Raw genomic sequence first — 20728 nt, 5'->3', positions numbered from 1 at the left:
CAACTGAAATTGTGGTCATCTGGCCTGATTTCCCAGGGAAAAAACCTCTAGAGTCATGAAAAGAAGTTGTAAAATTAAAAGGATGCTGCAACCTTGGGATAATAAACCTTGCTCTTATAATAATGACTTGATTTCACTATTGTACACTTCTGGTCAAATGATGAAACCAAGGCAACATCAAATTCGATTTCAGCATGTATGGTTACTTCTCTGCATCATTCACATTTGTACGACCACATTAAAGAGATTGTGCTGGTAGTTATAAACTGTCGGCCGAACATTTTCCCTCAAGATTTCTGGGAGAATTCATGTTTCCATCAATCACAGCAAGTCGTCAAAGTCTTGAAGAAGCAAAGTGGCCCTGACCGTTATAATTATCTTTTTTCTGAAATGCTGTTATATTTACGAAGCATTTAATAAGATGGAAACTTTTTTTTAAAGTTCCAACTTTTGTCACTTCAACTAATAGAATGTCTCTTGTCTCTTCAGTTAACGGAATATTCACTTGGAACGCTTTCTCTTTCTCTTTCTCTGTATTGTGTCATGATCACTCGCATTGTGTAGCATTAAGAAACGCCATTTACGAGTGTTACATGAATGCAGCACACGCACTAGCATGTGAGCAAATGCAAATACACTTCGCCACTGATTTCAGTGCGCGATAGTGCAGAATCTACAGAATTTTAGCAAATTTGTCAACACCGGTTAGTTACCCTCGGCTTCCGTGGACATAAACAAAGAAAGAGGCCACAGCCAGAGGTGGCAAGTCCAGTGGCACGACAGATGACAACTGACAAAGGCGCTGCACAGTACGGATACCATGGAGAAAATCCAACACTTTCCACACTTTTTCAAAACACAAAAACAAGTTTTTTTTCCAGTCAAGTAGAACGCAGGGCAGCGATTCGGGCACCTGAGGATGAACAACCAACAACAACAAAGCAACAACAAGGCTGTCCACGATTCGAAGAAAGGCACGGCCTAAGGTAAATTCTTGCTATATCGTGATGTCTTTGCTGGCATCTTTTTAGTGTTTGGTGGGTAAAATCAAATATATAGAATAACTAGTCATCCTAACCCCTAAACCGGCCATTGTGAAACTTGTGCCGTGTTGTGCGGACCCCTCCTCCCTTCTCTTCCTTCTCCTTTTTTTGATATACAAACGTTTTATTTCCCGCTTTTTTTCTGTTTTATTTTATTTGCATTTGGCATAAAAACCAGAAACTCGCTTGCCTGCACACAAGGCACAAACGGTGGCGCTCCCAATGTAATATAATAATCAATTACCATACTACGATATATATATATATATATATATATATATATATATATATATATATATATATATATATATATATATATATATATATATATATATTAAAAAATATAAAAGTTGATGTTGTGATGGTTCATAATCTCATCCAGTTTACTTCCGACACCGAAACTAATAGTCGGCTTTTAAAATTAATATCTGTCAATGTTTTCACATTGTTCCTTTAAGTAAGGCAGGGGAGTCTAGCAATTCTTACAATGTCATGGGCTGCTTTGTGAGTTCTTGGATGAGTCGCCACTGTATACTTTTGTGAAGGCTCTGCACTAGGTGCACTACTATAGTGTTGTATACCTTCTCCATTTATGGATAATGGCTCACATGATAGTTTTTTGAAGTCCGCAAGCTTGAATGACATGTAGCCTTTTCTAGACCGCCCGGGTTATGGCGTCCCTGGCTTACGTTTCTTTCACGTTACTAAGTGGAATTCTAAGTTTTTTTCGTCCCCTCTCTGTGGTATTTTTACTGCTTTACGACATCAACAACTTCCATGAACTGAGGGGTTGGCTGTGTTTATATTGTTTTGCCTCCCTCTTCAGGCGTTTTTAGATAATTGCTATTTTCTTTTTCAAACTGCCTGCGCTGCAATGTGTCACTAAGACGCCGGTATGCTAATGGATGGCGTCACGGTGTCACCAAGATGCTGATATGCTAAAGATTTGATCTCGTGCAGCACTGCAAGCGCTGCTCATTTCTAACGCTAACATAAAATGTAGATTCACAATCATCAACCATGAACACGCATGCATCATAATCATGCATTTTTTGGCATGGTAAATATGCACAAAAGTTAGACAAGGACAAATTCCTCATAATTTCAACAATATCTTCATCAATTCAGCACTTTTTTTATGTTCTCTGGCTGGCATCTGGTTTTAAACTTTTAAACCTCCTTATGCAGCATTGAAAAATATTTGATGGATGAACTTCAATCACTCATTCACACACTCCAGGGATCATTTCTTGGCGCTGATTCTCCCGCCCTTTCATAAACAGCCAAAGAAACCAGATAAAAGCCTTTAAATGCATGTTAACTCATGCTGTTGTGAACATAGGACCGATCGAAAGCCACAATAGCTCTTATCGCTGTTCGTTTGACAACCATGTATCAAGACAATTCAAGGCGGGATGTCTTTCAAGGCTTTTTTTTTTTTGTATTATTTGTTTTTCCGCCTCGACAAGGAAACAAAGACAGACATTCGCTGCGATGTCGAGACGGAGGACGCAATGAGGTGTGGGCGAGGCGCGCGAGACAATTTCAAAATGTAAACAGAGCCTTCACGAGCGGCCATGCACATCTCTCTACCCCTGCAGATCTTCCTTGGCGGCTTTTTCCAGCACGCACAGCCTTCAAATACTGTGAGCATGCTCGCACATAAATTCATCTCATTGGCCATCATCACCCGAAAATTCACACTCGGCACCTGGGATGATGATTGTGGCAGTTGAGTCGAGGTGTTAGAGAATAGCTACAAAAGTTGAACTACACTTTTGGATGGAGCAGCTTTGACTTTCCATCAACTTGGAGGAATGACAGAATAATATGTAGAATACTAGTCTCTGACTCCACATTCACATGTGAATATTGTATATTATCAGTTTTCCATACCAGACGAGGTTATGTTGTACCCGTTGCAATTTGGTTGGGAACATGAGGCCACTGGCTATTTATGAGTAAATGCTAACTACAAGTTATTGAGCTCGGCTAACACAAATACTTCCGCTGCTTTCGTTAATAGTGCAAACTGTTTTTTTCACTCTGTGATGTATTGTGCTATTTGAGAAACATCGTGATCCAGCTCATTTTTAAGCTCCCTTTCTAGCTGTATTTAGATTTATATACAGTATTTATCTTAAGCATGTGCTATTTAACTTTAGGCACTTTTCTATTTCAGCCCCCAAAATAATCTATTATTCAATTCATAGATTTTTTTTTTTTTTTGTTTCTCCCATATTCCCAAGAAGATGCAGGGCGGGTTGACTCCAAATTGCCCTTCGATGTGAATGATTGTGTGTGCCTGTGGCCTTTTATAGAAGTCACCTTAGGCCTAGCGCCTCATACTAAGTTGTTGTGACTTTATCTTGAATCCTGAACACCTACATGACATCATTCGTTACAGGGCACCTCCAGAGCTGGATAGCTAAAACACTTTCAATAGGAATGCAACCGTGACAAGTGACTGTCACATCTATTAAGGTCCAATCAGATCATCAGGTAGTAGAGTAAACCACATAGCAGTCACCTGACAAACTGCCAGAGTCTTCTGCTGAAGGAGACGAATGAAAACATTCTTTCCACCGGAAAAACACTTTAGTGGTGGTACTCTTTGCTTCTGTAATGGACAAGTTGTTCAGTTCCGATAAAACCTTTGCAATGGTAGTGTCCGTGCTTTTCTAAAAGCGCACTGTAACCCCTCGATCGTCATAGATTTTACATCCCGGGTTACCCCTGTAATAGACACCCCCAAACACTCAAGTCCAGTACGTACAATATTCCTTCTGCATCCTGGGATTGTATTTTTCCTGCTTGGTCAAATATGTTTAGAATGTATTTAATAATAATTGTAATAAGTTTAATATTTTTAAAGCATGTGGGAGGGATGTCAAGATAATGTGTGTGTGTGCGCGCGTGTGTGAGTGTGTGTGTGTGTGTGTGTGTGGGGGGGGGGGGGGGTCAAATTTATTTACATGGGCCTTAATAACAACAGAATCTCTTAGGCCTTTATGTGAAAGAATCGCAGAAAGCATTACAAATTCACAACGGCATCCCCTGAACAAAGCTCCCAGAAGGGCAAGGAAAAACTTCAAACCTCATCCTGGAAAAAATAAGCAACGCTGAGAAGGGACCGCATTTGGGAGGAGCCCCCCTTTCAGGCTCAACAGGCTACAATAGACACCGAGTGATAAGATGATACATTGCGCCATATTGAACAATAAGTGTCCATTGCGAAGAGGACAGAATGCCGCTGAGACACCATCGGGTAAGGTACTTCTCGCATTCAGGCCCGGTCGGTCAATCACTCCAGAAGTGTCTTCGCGGGGTTGGCCCACCTCCGATCAGTCAGCGCAGAACCGCACAGCAGCATTCAAGTTTGTTGATCGCCAACTCGCCCCCTCTCCAAGTCACTCAAATTGCTGTGGGTAGAGCATTCCAGAGCACTGGTGGCCAAATAGAAAACCCCCGTGATCCTGCAAACATCTTTTTGGCTCTTGGGGACGAGATAGGAAAGCCGTGTGGTATTTTATAAGTAATTAACAAAACTTTGAAATCCCTTCTCAGGTGTACCGGTATCCAAAACAAGTTGGCTAGTATCGGGTTAATGTAATCGAACTTTCTTGTCTTCGTCTCAAGTCTTATCGCAGCACCGTGTACTGATTGCAGAGTAGATTGCAGAAGCCAAGGAGGGATGTGACAAACGCATGAATTAATGTCTCTGCATCTCTTGGAGACAAAATAGAGTGACTATTACCAATATTACAAAGGTGAAAAAAATCAAAACGTTCATAATGTGCATTTAAATTAATCAAGAGTCAGGTGTCGATGATGAGCCGGGTCAATCATCACCGATTCAATATAGCATAATCACATATAGTAGTTGGGTCCGAAACATAATTTTGCGATTAATTTTGCAATATAATGTTGGCGAAGGTGGTGCTGTTCAAACTGTATGAGTTTAGTGTCATGTAAATAGCAATGAAAATGTATTACAGAAATGACAGTGAATGTCAGCTGTTGACAGAAAACAGAAGCTCAAAAGGGTAACTCTGGTACGAAATGGATGAAATTTCAGCTCCCTCGTGTCTTCTTTAAATGCTTTCTCTTTGTTGTGAAATTTCTTTGATCAAAGATTGGAGGACATACAGTGCAAGGAAATGTTCTCCATTTTAACATTTCATTAACATACATAACTGCATGTTCTGTGGCTCAGAATTTTGTATCAGATTTGACAGGGCTAATGGATTTAACGTGCAGGCTTCTATTTTAGCGTTGTGCTCTTAAAACACCGTGCTTTTTGCTGGTCATTTCCCGTCTCACTGGTACAAGATTTTCAACACTGGCTCATTTTCATTACCATACATCAAACTATGGAATAACGCAATAATGCATCAGTTTATTAATATGTAGCATAAATCCAGCAAGTACAGGATTTGCATCACAAATGGCAGGCAACTGCACAGCTTCCCTCGGGTTTCGGCACATTCGGTGTGAGCAAGTAGATCAAGGGTTGAACGGGCTGTAAAGGCCACATGGGAGCGAGCAGACGGAGAACAATGGAAGGTGTGCAGAAGTGAAATTGTTCTCCAAGATTTGTAAACTGCTGGAGCATCTTGTAAGCAGTTTGCGATTCCAACCAAACGATTCCTCGCAACATGACTCGTGAGATGCACTCTATGCGGGTAAATGTGAGCTCATACCTCGTATTATTTTGTTTAGGTTCTAATGGAGGCAAAGCCAGACTCATGCTTATGCACTGTTTATGGGCCATATAGGTACATTAGCGTGTCCTCGGGTTGTGTGGGTATTAGCTGTGGGTTTCCGCAGGGAGGGAAAGGCGATGCGCGGCATGGGCGAGGCTGATGAACTTCACCATGAGTGATTACAAGCGCGAAGGTAATCCTCGCCTGCAGCCATGCACATAGCTAACAAATGAAGCAAATGGCACACAAACATAGAGCCCCCCTCCCTTTTGAACTGTGCCTGTGTCTTATCAGTCCAAGAATGCAGGGAAATCAAAGCCGAACAATCTCGCCCCCCTTCGGTAGTTGAACTTGTGGTCCCTTGAAGGCTGTTATGATGAGGCACGCCTCTTGCACCGCTCTTCTTGGTCCTCCACTTCTAACTACTTTCTTCTGTTATCACATGAGAAATCCGCCGGATAGTGCTGTTTTGAAACCTTTCCTGTCGTGGTAGTATCGGGGACTTTGGAGCCAAGGACTCCGTAATGCATCCCAAAAGCCTAACGCTTGTTACCGGAGACATTATCGTAAACAGAAAAGAAAGGAGATAACAGAGGAGTATTGCTGAAGATGGAGTAAGAAGAAAGTGTAGTAAAATAAATTATCGGTAGGAATTACAAAGTAACTGAGTTACAAATTAACTCACAATCAATATTTTGAATTACAAAAACAGAAATATTTCAACTCGGCGCATTTCAACACATTCATTTTGGCACAGAGCACAACTCTTTGAGATGATTGAAGTTGTTTTAATTCCGCTCTCAATTGAAGTTCACTGTCAACCTAAACCAGTCCTTCTCAAATAGTGGGGTGGTCCTCCCTTTTTGGGGTGTAGATGACCTCAGGGGAAAAGGCTTTCATTTTGCCGTGTACATTTTAATACGAATAAAATAATGATTAGCATTTTTGTTTCTTAATTTCAGGCACTACCTAAACCTGTATATCCTTTTTAACATTAACAAAAAAACAATATGAATCAGCTTCAACAACTGTTCATTACTTTTACAGCTTTTATATGAGTTACAGCGTAGTCTAAAACAGAAAAAAAATAACCAAGTGCATCAGAGTGACAGAAATTAAAACAAATTTAAAAAAAAAGATGAAAATTTTTATTTTATTGCAATTACCCTTCATATTGCAAAAAACAAAGTCTTTTCCCTGTGGTTAAACTGATATGTCAAGGCACCACGTTCTTGTAATATAAAGTACATTGCGACATCTATGTGCAGTATTGTCATTAAATGCTCAGATGGTATGATTTACAGTATCATGATTTTTTGTGTCACGTCTGCAGTGAAGTGTTTATATAGCCACACTCGGACAAGGGACTCTAGTTCTTTGGCAGATAAAAGGAATGGCATTTTCCTCCCATAAGTCACAAGTGCGCCCCTTCCAATGAGAGCTGAATCCATCATGTCAAATGGCGGCGTCTCCTCCCTCCTTTTCTTTATTCTCCGACTTCCCCTTTGATATGATTGTTTCTCTCTCCTAGGACCAAATCAATTTGCAAGCCACAGATGATGGTGGAAATGTGCCCGCGTGCGCTCCAGCCATGACGCTTAGTTGTCAGCCTATAAGTGTCCCATTACATGTACAGCGGCACACTTCCGGCTATGGATAAATCTGATAGTAATCCCTAAAATGTGGGGGAGGGGATTACTGTGTTTACAAGTGTGCATGTGTGCGGGAACCCAGTGCAATCTGCCATCGGCTATGCCAGCTTTTTCTACTGCCAAACTCCAGGCTCGGGGTCCAGATCCGGTTTGCCACCTCGCATTATATGGCCCATTGTGTGCGTTTTTTGGAAATATCCACACCAAAAGATTTTGATAATGGTCCCACACATCGCGGTTCAGTTACTGCGGCTTCACTCTGTCAAGCATATTCATTTTATAACTTTTACTATTGCAGGAAACTGTTGCTATTTTTTTCCAATTTCTCTTCCTTTTAAGACAGACCAGTAAAAAAATGTTAATATTGTTTAATACTTTTTACTTGAAAAATCAATCTCTAATACATGGGTTTTCATTTATGACCATTTCCATTGCTTTTGATATCTACCTATTGTTTACCTTGATATTTTTTTAAATATATTTTTCATTCTAAATTGGACCAGACAAAATAAACATTGATTTTATCCATGTATTTTTTCAACAAAAGAAAAACTGGAAAAAAAAGAGGATGGGGCAGTTCAATCTTGGTGGATTTCGGTTACTGTGGGAACGTAACCCCCATCATAAAAGAGTGTAACACTATATAACGTTTTAGTAATGGAAATTTGAACACAAACAGTGGAGCGACAAGTTTACAGATGTCACAAGAATACTCACAGGCTTATATTAATCCTCTGCACATAATGAATATTCTATCTGCATCTGGTTCCATGTATGTACAGTACAGTTAGTTAGTTAGTTAGTTAGTTAGTTAGTTAGTTAGTTAGTTAGTTAGGCTGCAACCCTTGTGAGGACAAGCGGTTAAGAAAATGGGTAGGGGGATGGATGGATGAATGGATGGTTAACTACATAGCTAGCTAACCAACTAACTTGGTTAGTTGTGAATGATTATTGATATTTTGCCAATAAATATATGAAACTCATTGTTGTGCATGGTTTCTGGCACTAGTATACTGCCTCATTATAGCCAAAGCACTCACGGCAGAAGGAGCAGCACGTGTCCATTAAATTAAAGCAAAAAGTATACAGTAACAAAATCAGATTATATGTCATTATTACTATATATTTTGGTAAAGTACAATGTTGTAGAGTGCTATTTTTTCCTCAAAAAAAAAAACCAAAACCATTATGAAAGTGTGTTTTGGTTTTGTTTTCCTGTGGGGGGCCTTCCTGCCTATTTCATTCAGGAAAAAATATTTACGTTGGTTTTAGTTACAAGCATACTCTTGGAAGAAAACAAGGGTTTGAAAACCTCGGTGAGTGACCAGCAAGAAATGTGTGAATGTGAACATCTCGCACCCTGGATGTGTTTCTGTGCAGCTGCCACATGGTCCTTCTGGGAAACAGGAGCCATAACGGGTATTACCATTCTATTTTTAGCAATCAAAACCTTAGCTGGAGCTTTCCTTGTGTTTAAATCTGCCCTTGAAACTTGTGCCAATATTTAGTTATCCCGCTTCCTCAAAATCCTGATTATGATAACAGAGAATAGGGAAGGAGGGAAACTATAACAGAGTGAACCGAGCCAAGCCAGCAATCTCCTCGAAATAGGTCAGTTTGAAAGCGCGATGAATTTTCATACAGCCTTTTTAAAAGAAACGCTTTTTAGGACTGAGGATTGTGGTGAAGTGTTGCCGTGCATTTCTCTCTCTCTTTCCCTCACACACGCACACACACAAAAACACACACAAAAACACACACAAAGTGATGGCAAACAGTACAAAGAAGGCACTGAAGATTACTACTGCCCCCCAATGTTTGGAAATGACATGACATATATTTCCCTTGGGCTCCCATCCACATGCTCCCAACCACTGAGCGTTTGGCAAGACAATCGTGTGGGTTCTCGTTCCTCATATAGCCGTCACGACGGTGGCTTCAGAGAAGATCCAAAAACGTGAAGCGGATACAGTGGTGACCCCACTCCCCCTCACATGCCTTCCCTCTACTGTATTCCAACCGGAGCGCGAATCCTCCACATAGCGCAAGTGAGAAGGAGGAATCAATGAAGACGTGTCACACTGTGTTCTCTCTCCGTCTTATCCGGAGCATCGCCTCACGTTCAGCATGAGATTGTGTAGGAATAGGGAGGAGGCGCTGCATGATTCACATTGCCGCAAATAGAACATGCAATTATTCCTATCCTGTTTGGAGGCGGATCAAATAAGTTAATACTGCTGACCCCGCTCTCTCCTCGCCTCTCACCTATTCTCCACTCTATTAAAAACATCAACTGAAGCTTCTTTATTGTTTGAATCGAGCACAGCCAGCTCGGATGGATTCCCTTGGCTCTCCGCATGTTTTCAAAACGTACACTGGACAGGTCAAGGAAGGGTTAAATTGGATTTGTTCATGCAGGCGTCTGTCAAATTGTGTTTTGAGCGAGCTTTATTGCCTGTGACCTAGTCAGGCATTTGTATCGTTGCTGTAACTTGAGATGAATATACGTAGGTGATGGAATGATAAATGGGGGGGAATCTTTCACTGGTTCAAGATTCGATTCTATTCTGACTTTTTAGTCGCGATTCGATCCGGAATCCATTCTGAGTTCAAAATGATTTTCGATTCAAAACGGTTTGATTGACAATGATTTCTGCTTCAATCTGCAGATATGGGAAGAATCATCAAGATCTACCTCACTCTGCTTTCCAAGACAGAAATGGTGATATCCAAGTGTAATATTTTTTGACATATTTTAATTTTTTGAATTGTGGTAAAGTGCCTTTTTCCACAAAAACAGTGTACTTTATTCATTGGCATACCAAAATTGAGAATGGAGGACTGAAACCTTCTTTTTGATTAGATGTTGAGAGATTTAAATGACTTAATGGTGATGCGTTGATGTTGGTAGAGACGTTATGTGGTGGCAATAAAAATGAAGTCGTAAGGAGGAGTAAGGCAAGCGACCACGCAACCACGGCTGCAAAAGCCAACTTCATAATAAAAGGGTTCTATGGCCGTTGCATTGATGTTCATTGTTTGTAGTGTTTATTTTGAAGATGGCCTTTGTAGAACGCCTTTGGCATGTGTCGTGAAGTTGTTACCTCTTCCTTGGCAGTGTGTTTCTTTGTTGTTACGCGGAAGCCAACAGGAAGTAGATTTGTTTCTTTATTTTTAACTTCTAAAATGGACTTTGAGACATTTTTAGTGATTCTAAATTGTAAAAAAAGAGAACATTGAGCCTTTTGCGGATCGATAATTTTGGGCAAATCTCTGAAGACGAATGTAATTATTTTATGATAGGTAGAATGATTGTGCTGTTTTTTTTAACCTCACAGCAATTTTCCGTTTATTGCATCTGCATTAAGGTGCAGTGACCTGACGGCAATGGAGCAAAACCTAAAAGGTCGAACGCAATCAATTCTGTCATGGCTGTTCATTAATGATCTGATTTCAAAACAGTGCTTCGGAACTACTGCGAAGTGAATTCATTTTTTTCACTCGTCACCATCATAAATACAATTGTAATCTACCAGTTTTGTTCTTTAAGGGGGAAAAAACAATGACATCGTTTCAGTAGGTTCTGGATCGTTTATGTGTGTAAATTCTTGTTGGGCTTTATGCGCCCTGAGATTGTTTGGCAACCAGTCCAGGGTGCACCCGTTAGCATTCCCAGTTATTTGTGGTCGGTTCCAAGTAGTACTTGTATGAATTCCATTGATATTGAAATATGTGTTTCTTGCCTTCAACACAATCACTTTTTATGGCCGCCTGATGCTGTCATCCAGTAGACTTACGAGACCTTGGCATTCATCACTTACACACGACAGACTATGATGCGTTTATGGACTATGCACACAGGGACCTTCTCGAGTCTTTCTCATAAATATAAAAGTATTTAATTGTCCAAAACCAATAGCTTTTTTTTTTTTGTCGTCGAATGAATCTTAACTGTTAAACTACAGTCTACTTTATTGACGTTGAGTGCTTCTCTGTCTTCCTGCTTTTGAAATACTCCATTATGCAAATAACTGCAGAGAGTCACAGAAACGTGAATGTAAATTGCATTCTGCTTGGTGAATATGAAATATGATACTATTTTTTTTTTCCGAGATCATAAAGGGCAAACCTTATTGTACAGTGATTTTAGCTTACATAAGTGTGAGTAGATAGGGGTAAAAGCATTTCAACCAAGGCAAGTGAATGGCACCTGTACAGTATTACAGTATTTACCCTGACCAATGGGATAAGCCTTACAAATGGAAAGCAAATTGTCAAATTTCTTCCAAAAAAGGGAATTGGGGTGGGTTGTTTCAAGTACTCATTCAAAGTTGAATGTTCCCTTTGTCTTGTGTATTTCAAGTCTGTGTTTGCTTTGACATGGTCTCATCAACCAGTGAGCTCCATCTTGTTCCTCCCTGCCCTGCTGTTTTTTGTGCACTTATCTTGTGAGTCGGTTAGTTATCCAATTCGATCTTAGCTGGCAGCTCCTTGTTGTTCGACTACAAATACATTCTGAGCTTTAATTCCCAAGTATACAAGAACCTGCACGTCGTCAATCAATCATTTAGCCAAGGCGTCCAGTTGTGAGATGTCGGTATTTTTCGTCTTAAAACGGCAGGTGGCCATCACATAGCGGAGTCATTTTTCACCTTTGCAGCACTCCATGAGTCCAAACTAATGACCAAAACACTGAGCCACTCCAAATCATCTCTCACCCCCGAGAGATGGACATGATAAATGACAGAAGAATCAATGCATGTTGTAAGCTCCAAACAAGTGTGGACTAATATGATTGTGCACCATTTTCTGTGTGTATTGGAGGAGATATTGACTAGGAAAGTGTTACGGGGAAAGATATGAACCATAAGTGACTAAAGAAGTACTTGCACCTATTTTTTTGCAGTGCAGTCAAAAATACAAACTTGAGCCGGGAGATCTCTTCCACATAAACGCAACTGGATCCATCAAACAACATCAAGTTTTGCCTGTTTTGTATCGAACTGTGGAGCTGGCACAGTGGAGTAAACCATTTTGACTCATTCAAATAAATTCTTTAAATATCTTTGAACGCACTTGCAAATGCGCTCCAAAAACATGTACATGCAAATAAGGTTTTAATTTTATTTAAAAAGTCTGTTTGGGCCCAGTCTACACTGGGTAAAATTCACAGTTCAACTCAGTCTGAATATTTTGATTTCTTCCATTTTTTTTTTTTTGTGTGTTTGTTCAGGGACCAAAATTTTAGCCTAAAATATAGTCATACAATTCTGAAATGTAGGCTAAATGCGAAAGTTTTTTTTTTTTTTTCTTTTTCCCATTATGCTATGTGGTAGACTTTGGTATTATGTGGAAAAAGAAGTTGAATGGACAATATATTAAAACCATAAAAATTACTATGAAACAATGTGTACTTAGTTCAACTTGCACATGCGCAAGTCAGTATCCTGGGGCCTTTTGTGGAAAAAATGTGGAAAAAATGTTTTTAACACATAGCTTACAAGTACGTTCAAGTGTCCTTGCAAATGTTTGCGCGCTCTTGCAGGCTAATTGCGAAAAACATAGCATTGACTTCCTCGTGTGTATAACCCGTATTGTGGCGGGAAATAAAGCCGAATTATAATAAGAGCATAACAACTATGAATAAACATTGTTTATTTACTTCAATTTTGAATGTATTGGCATAATGTAGGCCAACCACTACAAATATAGTATTATTTTCTTTACTTTTTTTTGACTATTTGTATACTCAAGTCATGCTATAGGGGGAAAAACGTAGGCTTTTCATTATTAGCCCATGAGGTCATTCAAACGTATGTGGATGCACATTTGAACATACTTTATCTGCAAGTGCGTTCAAATGTATTTGCAAATACGCTCACACATATTTGTAATATAGAGCCATGCTTCTGTTGGTTTGTAGGTGATCTTTTATTGGCTACACAATTCATGTTCTATTTGACAGAATACATGAGTGTAAAGATAGATTTTTCTAATATAAACATGCAGATTTAGTGCATGAAATGAATGTTGCACACGTGTTTCAGGGCACAGGTGGAAAATAGGTTTAGGATTGAAATCGCTTTTCTGCATGTTTCCTCAACTCTTCTCTCTGCGGGTGCACACACACACGCTGTTCTTTTATCCGTTAGAGGCTAATTCGTGCTGAGCCATGCCTATTGCTTTCAAAGAGAAAACAGCAAGAATCTCACAGAGAGGAGATGAAAGAGGTCTAATGATCTATAATACATGGACGCCACTCATTGGCACAGAAAACAGGTGGGGGAACTGCACGTGACGTTGAATATGTCTTTTACGGTATGTTCCGTGTAAGACTGATGTAAACACGCGACACAGCTAATAATATTTAAAGTGCAGAATTACCTCAACATGTATTGTTTGCCTTCGTGAACCAAATTATTACTTTACATGTTAGTCAGTTAATTTAAAATAGTGAAGCTTGTTCAGCAATTTAGAGAACAATTTGGCATTTTTAAGACCTCTGAATAGTGGATTTCAGGATTAACATGCAATTTGTAAGGATAATCCTTCATTTTGGAAAACCAAGGGTCCAGGGCATCCTGAAAAATCCCCCACAGATGAATCTGTACCACTCTCACATAAGATGTGTCCCCAAACAAATCCAACTACAATTCTACAGTTGAGAAATTTGAACAGCTTTGGTGTTTGTTCAAAATTTTCAAAGGTTGTTTTTAAACAGCTTGGAAATAAAGTTGTTGAAAAATGAAAATTGGTATTTAATATAACTTCCCTTAACCTCTATTTTTGTGTCATTTAAGAACAGTGTGAGAGAAATGAAATGTGAGAAAATGTTCATGCCTGGCTGAGGAAAGTATATTCAGAGTGGTGGGGTTACAGCCTTCAAAATCTTAATTAAAATCAAACAGGCTTACAGTATAATGAATGAATAACCTATCTAAAAAAAAAAAAACAACAAAAACAAAATTATTGAGCAAAAAAAAAGAAATGGGGGATGCGGGTCAATTTCTAATCTATGGATGTCACTTATTGTAGTTCTTTTTTGAAACCTAGCCCCACACTGTATTTGTGCCCGGATTTGGGGGGGTAACTGAAAAAAAGGCAAACATTTAGTACGACCTCTTCAACAATTGAGCAATTGCAAGAACTTCCTCGGCCACAGTTAAATGGGATGAAGCGCTGTTGGTCACTGCTACCGAAGTCTGTCTCACTAATGTCCTTTCAAATGCATCCAAGCTCATTAAAACAACAAAGTTAGGGGTTCGCTCACGACTTTATCGTAGTATAGCCCCTTTACAGTTTCACTTTCAGCAAAATGATTTGAAACTTTTCAGTAATGATGACTGCCTGGAAAAGAATCAAAGTATGCAGATGATTTGAATCGCTTTGAAGCAGTGGAGATGATTGAAGATGATTGAGTCCACTGTGTGAAATATACACATTTTCACTCACACACTTTGCAGTCCGCCCCAGCGTTGCATTTCCATTGCGTTTTATTATTCGCGGTATGCTGCGCCTCTCAGCTCAGGCCGGTGAGATTAGTCATCGTCTGTCCCATCTGTTGTGTTTACTCCCAGGACTCATTTGTTTACTCGCCGGCTCACATCAGATTGCCGCACGGCCAGGGGATTCCTTGGGTACAGATGTGGTCATATCCTCTCATTTGGACCAGTGATTCATCACATTTGTCATTAATAGATTCAATGAACACCTACATAATCTTTTCAGACCAAATGAGAGGGAAAGATGCTTTGAGTGTATCAAATCGTGGGTCCACTGTACATGAGTGTTTAAAGATGAAAAAAAACGATGGACTGAATTTGTTCTTAGGTCAACAAATTCCACCCGTCTGTTGAGTATAAAAATGCTATTGGCTCATCAGTGTTTGCTTGCTAAAATATGAAGACAGTTGACAAGAAAATAGCAATGCCATTTATCTAGATTACACCCCCCAACACACACACACACACAAAGGCATAGATAAGGCTAAAACACATTTTTTGAGAATTCTATTTTATCACATCATTTCTAAAGAATATAGAGAAGTAATTTTTTTTAATAACAAATGTGTATTTTTGGAAGGATGGATTGATTAATAGCTTTTTAATTCAGTTCAATGGTGAATTATGATTTGCGCGATGACGTGGTCACAATGAATTTCCGTAAATTTTGGACTATAAAGTGCACCAGATTATTAGACAAAAGAACAGAAATTTAACAGAAAACCTTTTTGTAATGTATAGGCCATAGCAAACTATTAGCAACTGGTTGTAAAATCAGATATATTTAATACTTTTTCAAAAGAGCATGTCTTCAACACAGCCTGAACATGCCTGCATGTTTATAAATAAGATCAGCAACAAAACCACCTTCAACACAGAATTAACATGCGTCCACATGTAGGAATAAGAGCAGCACCAACATATTTTTAGGATCACACTTGGATTGTTAAAATACTGAACCAACGCAACAGTAACATGACTGTGTGAAAGCTTACCAGAAGTTATTGGGCGCTATCATATTCCTCTTCACCATCTGCACTAAATCCATTCATGATTCACCCTGATGTCCAGTGGCCGAAAATGATGGCTTCCACAGAATTAAGGGAAAACTGCCCCCTGGTGGCGAGTAGAAAAAAAATGCAGGTACACCACAATGCTCTACAAGGCGGAGGGTTCAAAGCGTGAGAAAAAAAGTAGTGTCTTATTGTCCAAAATTTACGGTAAACTTTTTTTGAAGACCACACTGCATAGCATGCTAATGAAAATCCAGGCGTTGATGAGCACATCATCATTCAATCGCAGACAAAACAATATCCGAGCTTACGGCAACCTTAATTAAGCTGGAGAAATTTAACTCGAGCAAAACATAAAAACTCCATACGAAACACTCAGAGCAGAGATTCAAACCTCGAACCTTAAAACCGTGAGGCCGATGTCCTGACAACCATTAACCACCATCCTGTTTTGCTGCCAGGAGAAGATGCCAAACATTCCCCGCATTATTGTTATTGTTTGTGTTTTTCTGTCTGTTTATTGGCACAAAAACAAGTCTGGGATTTACTGGATTCAGGATTCCGAATGGCACATAAATCCATCAGATTTGCTTCGGTCTTTTCAATTGTTCAGTCCATTTCACGTTGGAACAGTTTCGGCAGATCAAGCAATGAATTAAAAAAAAAAGAAAGAAAAGCACTTTGCCGTCCCGAGGAAAGCCTAATGCCAAGGGCGCCGTCCAACAAACAATTGAACAAACACAATATGTCTATGTGGAACCATGCCGTGATTAACTCAAGGGACCCAAAGAAAATCTTGCGTAACACAAGGTCGACATTCATTATGTAAAGTAAATTAGCTCTGGCTGCCTCCATTACTGACTTGCATGCTTTAATGTAAGAAGAATATGCTGAGCCCACGCTGCTTTAACTGAGTTTACTGACTTGTGGCCTTTTCCACACAAAATTATCTCCCTAACTGAAAACTGCAGCTGCCTGTTAGAGGGAATTTGTTGGCAAATGGATGGCCAAAAGGCAGGTCCCGCATCAAAAAGAACACGATTCTTAATTAAACCAATAGAATACAGCGGGACTGGCATGTCTGTGGCGCTTCTCCTCAGTAAAACTAAACAGCTTCACAACTTTCCTCTGAATGAATGATTAATGCATTAGATTACTGTAATGGGTATTGAACAATGTAGACTGTATTAAAAACTGTATTCTAGAAAAATGAGGAAGGCCCAAATCTTAAATTGTAATTATTGTAAAAGATGACCTAAAAAAAAAATGACCATGGGCCAGAAACATGGTGAAGCATGACATGTTGCTAAACTACAGTAAACTGTAACTCCGTTGCTGTGATTGAGCATTATTTCATTTAAGATGCTCTAACGGCAAGTCTTGCCTTGCCTATTTACAAGCAGAGGCACATGTACACACACGTACATACAGTACATGTATGTATGTATGGAGATAGATAGACAGACAGACAGACAGACAGACAGGCAGGCAGGCAGACAGACAGACAGATAGATAGATAGATAGATAGATAGATAGATAGATAGATAGATAGATAGATAGATAGATAGATAGATAGATAGATAGATAGATAGATAGATAGATAGATAGATAGATAGATAGATAGATAGAAAATCACTTATCAGAGACAGAATAAACGATTCATTGGTTTGAAGTGTTTAATTTCATTTCATTTAGTTTAATGGCACCGTTTGATGTAACTCACCGGCCGCTTTCTTGTGTGCACCTGCTCAATATAACGAGATCCGATACAAGATCGTACAGTGTGTCCACAATTCTGCCGAATTTAATAAGGATCCATTACAGAGTTATATTAACTGCTGTCAACTACATTGAAAAAGTGACTTGTTTCCTATCCATAAGTGTATGTTCTTGCTTTGTTGGGGAGTATAAAAAAATAATAATAATGTAGTTAATCAGCGACAGTGGTCAACTAACAATTTTCTTCCATTCATCCATCCATTTTCTTTGGCTGCTTATCCTAACTAGGGTCGCTGGCTTGCTGGTGCCTATCCCAGCTGTCTTGGGCAATGGGCGGGGGACACCCTGAGCTGGTTGCGAACCAATTGCAGGGCCCACAGGGACAAACAACCATTCACACACACGATCACACCTAAGGACAATTTAGTATGTCCCATACACCTTCCATCCATGTTTTTAGAGTGTGGGAGGAAGCCGGATTGCCCAGAGAAAACCCACACGGGCTCGGGGAGACCATGCAAGCTCCACACCGGAGCCGAGATCGAAACCAGGACCTCTGAAATGTGAGGCAGACGTGCTAACCAGGCTGCCACTGTAACAATTTTCAGTACAAATAAATTGACAAAAAGGGACGGGGGTGTTTAAGGTAGGAGTGACACTTCATGAGTACGTACGTTTTTGTTTTTTGCTTTTAATTTAAGTGATTGGATCTCACTCACTCGTGTAGGTGCACTGGTGAGTATTGTTTTGTGCCGAGAAGCACACACACACACACACACACACAGACTTGTATAAAAATAAGATTCCCTCCCTGAATAGTGAACACAATGAACAATAATATTAGCAATGTAATGAGGACACATTGGGTAAAAACATAAATCAGGTAGCTGTCCATTATTACACATCACCTAAAATAAAAAATAAAAAAACGGATGAAAATAGATATTGCATTTACTCCCGTTTAAATTAAGCCTCTTAGTTGTGCGTGATGAATAGGTGCATGAAAAGAAACTGCTGCCCAAGACTTGTTGACATTTTCACGAGCCCGGTTGGAGGACTTAAGATGCCCACCTGATTGATACGAGTGCTTTGCAGACAAAAGAAGGGTGAGATGAAAAATGGACATAAATGTAAAGGGGGATGGAGCATGTGGAAAACATCAACGGGGGGGCTGTAACAGCATTGGGAGCGATAAAAGAATGAAATACGCAAAGAAGAAAGCTTGATACTCGCTCTTCGTGGCTCCTTTCAGTATATCGGTCTATAGAGAAGCTCCCTGGAGGTCAATCTGCGTTTCAGCTCCTTCCACAACAGCTCTCTCTCCTTCTGGGCACCCTTCATGAAGCCTCTGTTCTCCTGGGCTCTCCGACTCAGGTAAGGCATTACCTCATTCACTGGGCCGTAGGGGACATACTTGTAGACTGGAAAGCCAGCTTGGCCTGAGGTTGCGTGTAAAAAGATAGGAGACAGGGAAACATTAAGGTGCAGGTACTATTTTTGTCCACTTGGGGTCACCATCTTCATCTGTGGTTGAATGGGTGTGACTTAAAGAGGCGGGGCCTGGATGGTGTGGGGGTCAGCAAATGAGAGTAACCTTGGCTCACTGTTAACTGGCTAATCTGTTTGCCTGTTTGCTAAATTTGCCTTAAGTGAATATTTGTTTTTTCAAACAAGTGACATGGCTTACTTGTATATTTTTCTGATCCGGAAGGATTATATCTTCGTCTATTCATTTGGAAAGGGTGACTTTTAACATCTATGACAGATTATCATTAATAAAAAAGGAATACATGATAAGTACTGTACATCAGCCATATTGGCTTTGGGTGTAAACCATTTTGACCCCAGCTACAAGAATACTTACAGTATTTTTTTTTTTGTGTAAAACACCTGGATGCTTCATTCCTCTCAGATTTGTTCTCAGTCCTGTTCTTTAAACCCTGTCTGTAACGGTTGCTTTGGCCCTCCAGAAAACCACAAAGATGTCTTACAAGGATGCGAGACCCTTTCAAGTGGAACAGACAACTTCCTGCTGTCGTTGCTCGCGTGTGTGATTGACAAACAACAGGCTGAGAACCGACAGCAGCGGCTCAAGGAGACAACTCGTCAATGCCGCGGCGCCTAACTTCATATGTCACTGCGTGGGCTAGCGATCTGCGGTCATGGTCAGATAGAAGACCCGCGCGAGCCACGATTTGGACTTAAACGATCCCATGAAGGGTTTGGAGGCTTCGTAGGTTTTGGGGCGACTGCGTGTGTGTGTTTTGCTCACCCAATGGGAAGCTGATCTGATCACACATGCCCAGAAGCTGGCCAAAGAACACTTTGTTTTCCCAGGGCAACAGAGCCAGCTCGTTCATTCTGATGGCCAAGTAGAGAAAAAAGGATGATAAGCATTTATAAGGACTCGCACGGGGGGGATGAGAAAGCGTAACATTGTACCTCTGCAACGTGTGTTTCACCGTGTCCTCGTTATGAGAAGCCACCATTACATTGGCGTTCCTGTGGAGGGCAATCTCCTCAAGCACGTAATCCAAACATCTTAATATAAACACAAGCAGGGAAATTTGCATATAAATGTAAGAAAAGGAAAATACAAATATATTTTCTCATTTGATCATTTTTGTTGTGCCAAACAATCTCAATACTCCAAGGTTATCAGCGACAGGCAGCAGAGAAAGAAGGCTCATTTATTGTTGTACTCACCTTTTTTATTTGATCGGTTTGTCATTATGGCCTACAGGTGATTGTTGTACAAATATTCACTGTTACGATATTTTGAGTTTACAAATGATAAGCAGTAAACCAGTTTGCACAGCAGCAAAGACTACATTGTTATGCTGCACACACAAGGCATGCTCCTTGTTACCACAGCTCATACTGTTCTTTTGTATTATACAATATGTTCATATTAAAATTTACTTGAATTAACACTTATTTTTATAGTCCATTTTATACGTAAGGTAACTCATTTACAAGCATTTAAGATGTTCAGAGGTAAGGATCATTACACTGATTCCTCGGGAATGTTTTACTGTTTTTATTGATTTGTGGATGGACTTTATCTTTTACTGTATAAACCTACGGTCGCTG

The 20728-nt window shown here is 39.9% G+C and overlaps 1 protein-coding gene and 1 long non-coding RNA gene across 8 annotated transcripts in view; one reads left to right on the top strand and one right to left on the bottom strand.

Moving 5' to 3' along the window:
- The window catches only part of prodhb (proline dehydrogenase (oxidase) 1b), a 47133-nt gene that overhangs the window by 14474 nt on the left and 11931 nt on the right, over positions 1 to 20728 (bottom strand). For 2 of the 7 annotated variants that reach the window (XM_088414303.1, XM_088414342.1), the window contains exons 12-14: positions 20078 to 20176; positions 19908 to 19996; positions 15629 to 19074 (exon numbers count right to left, since the gene is read on the bottom strand). In XM_088414303.1, coding sequence (XP_088270429.1) covers positions 18884 to 19074; positions 19908 to 19996; positions 20078 to 20176 — 379 coding nt within the window. In that variant the 3' untranslated portion in view covers positions 15629 to 18883. Of the gene's footprint in view, positions 1 to 13311; positions 15122 to 15628; positions 19075 to 19907; positions 19997 to 20077; positions 20177 to 20728 lie in introns of those variants that run through there. The other 5 variants (XR_015865547.1, XR_015865546.1, XM_088414316.1 and 2 more) reach the window with 5 other exon arrangements.
- LOC148429366 (uncharacterized) lies at positions 599 to 20443 on the top strand. The gene is made up of 3 exons (XR_015865549.1): positions 599 to 986; positions 18888 to 19009; positions 19606 to 20443. It is a non-coding gene; the product is annotated as an uncharacterized LOC148429366 (long non-coding RNA).

This window comes from Hippichthys cyanospilos, chromosome 1 (assembly GCF_059441005.1).
Source record: "Hippichthys cyanospilos isolate Australia breed blue-spotted pipefish chromosome 1, RoL_Hcya_1.0, whole genome shotgun sequence".
NCBI lineage: Eukaryota > Metazoa > Chordata > Actinopteri > Syngnathiformes > Syngnathidae > Hippichthys > Hippichthys cyanospilos.
This window is presented reverse-complemented; position numbering and strand designations above follow the sequence as displayed.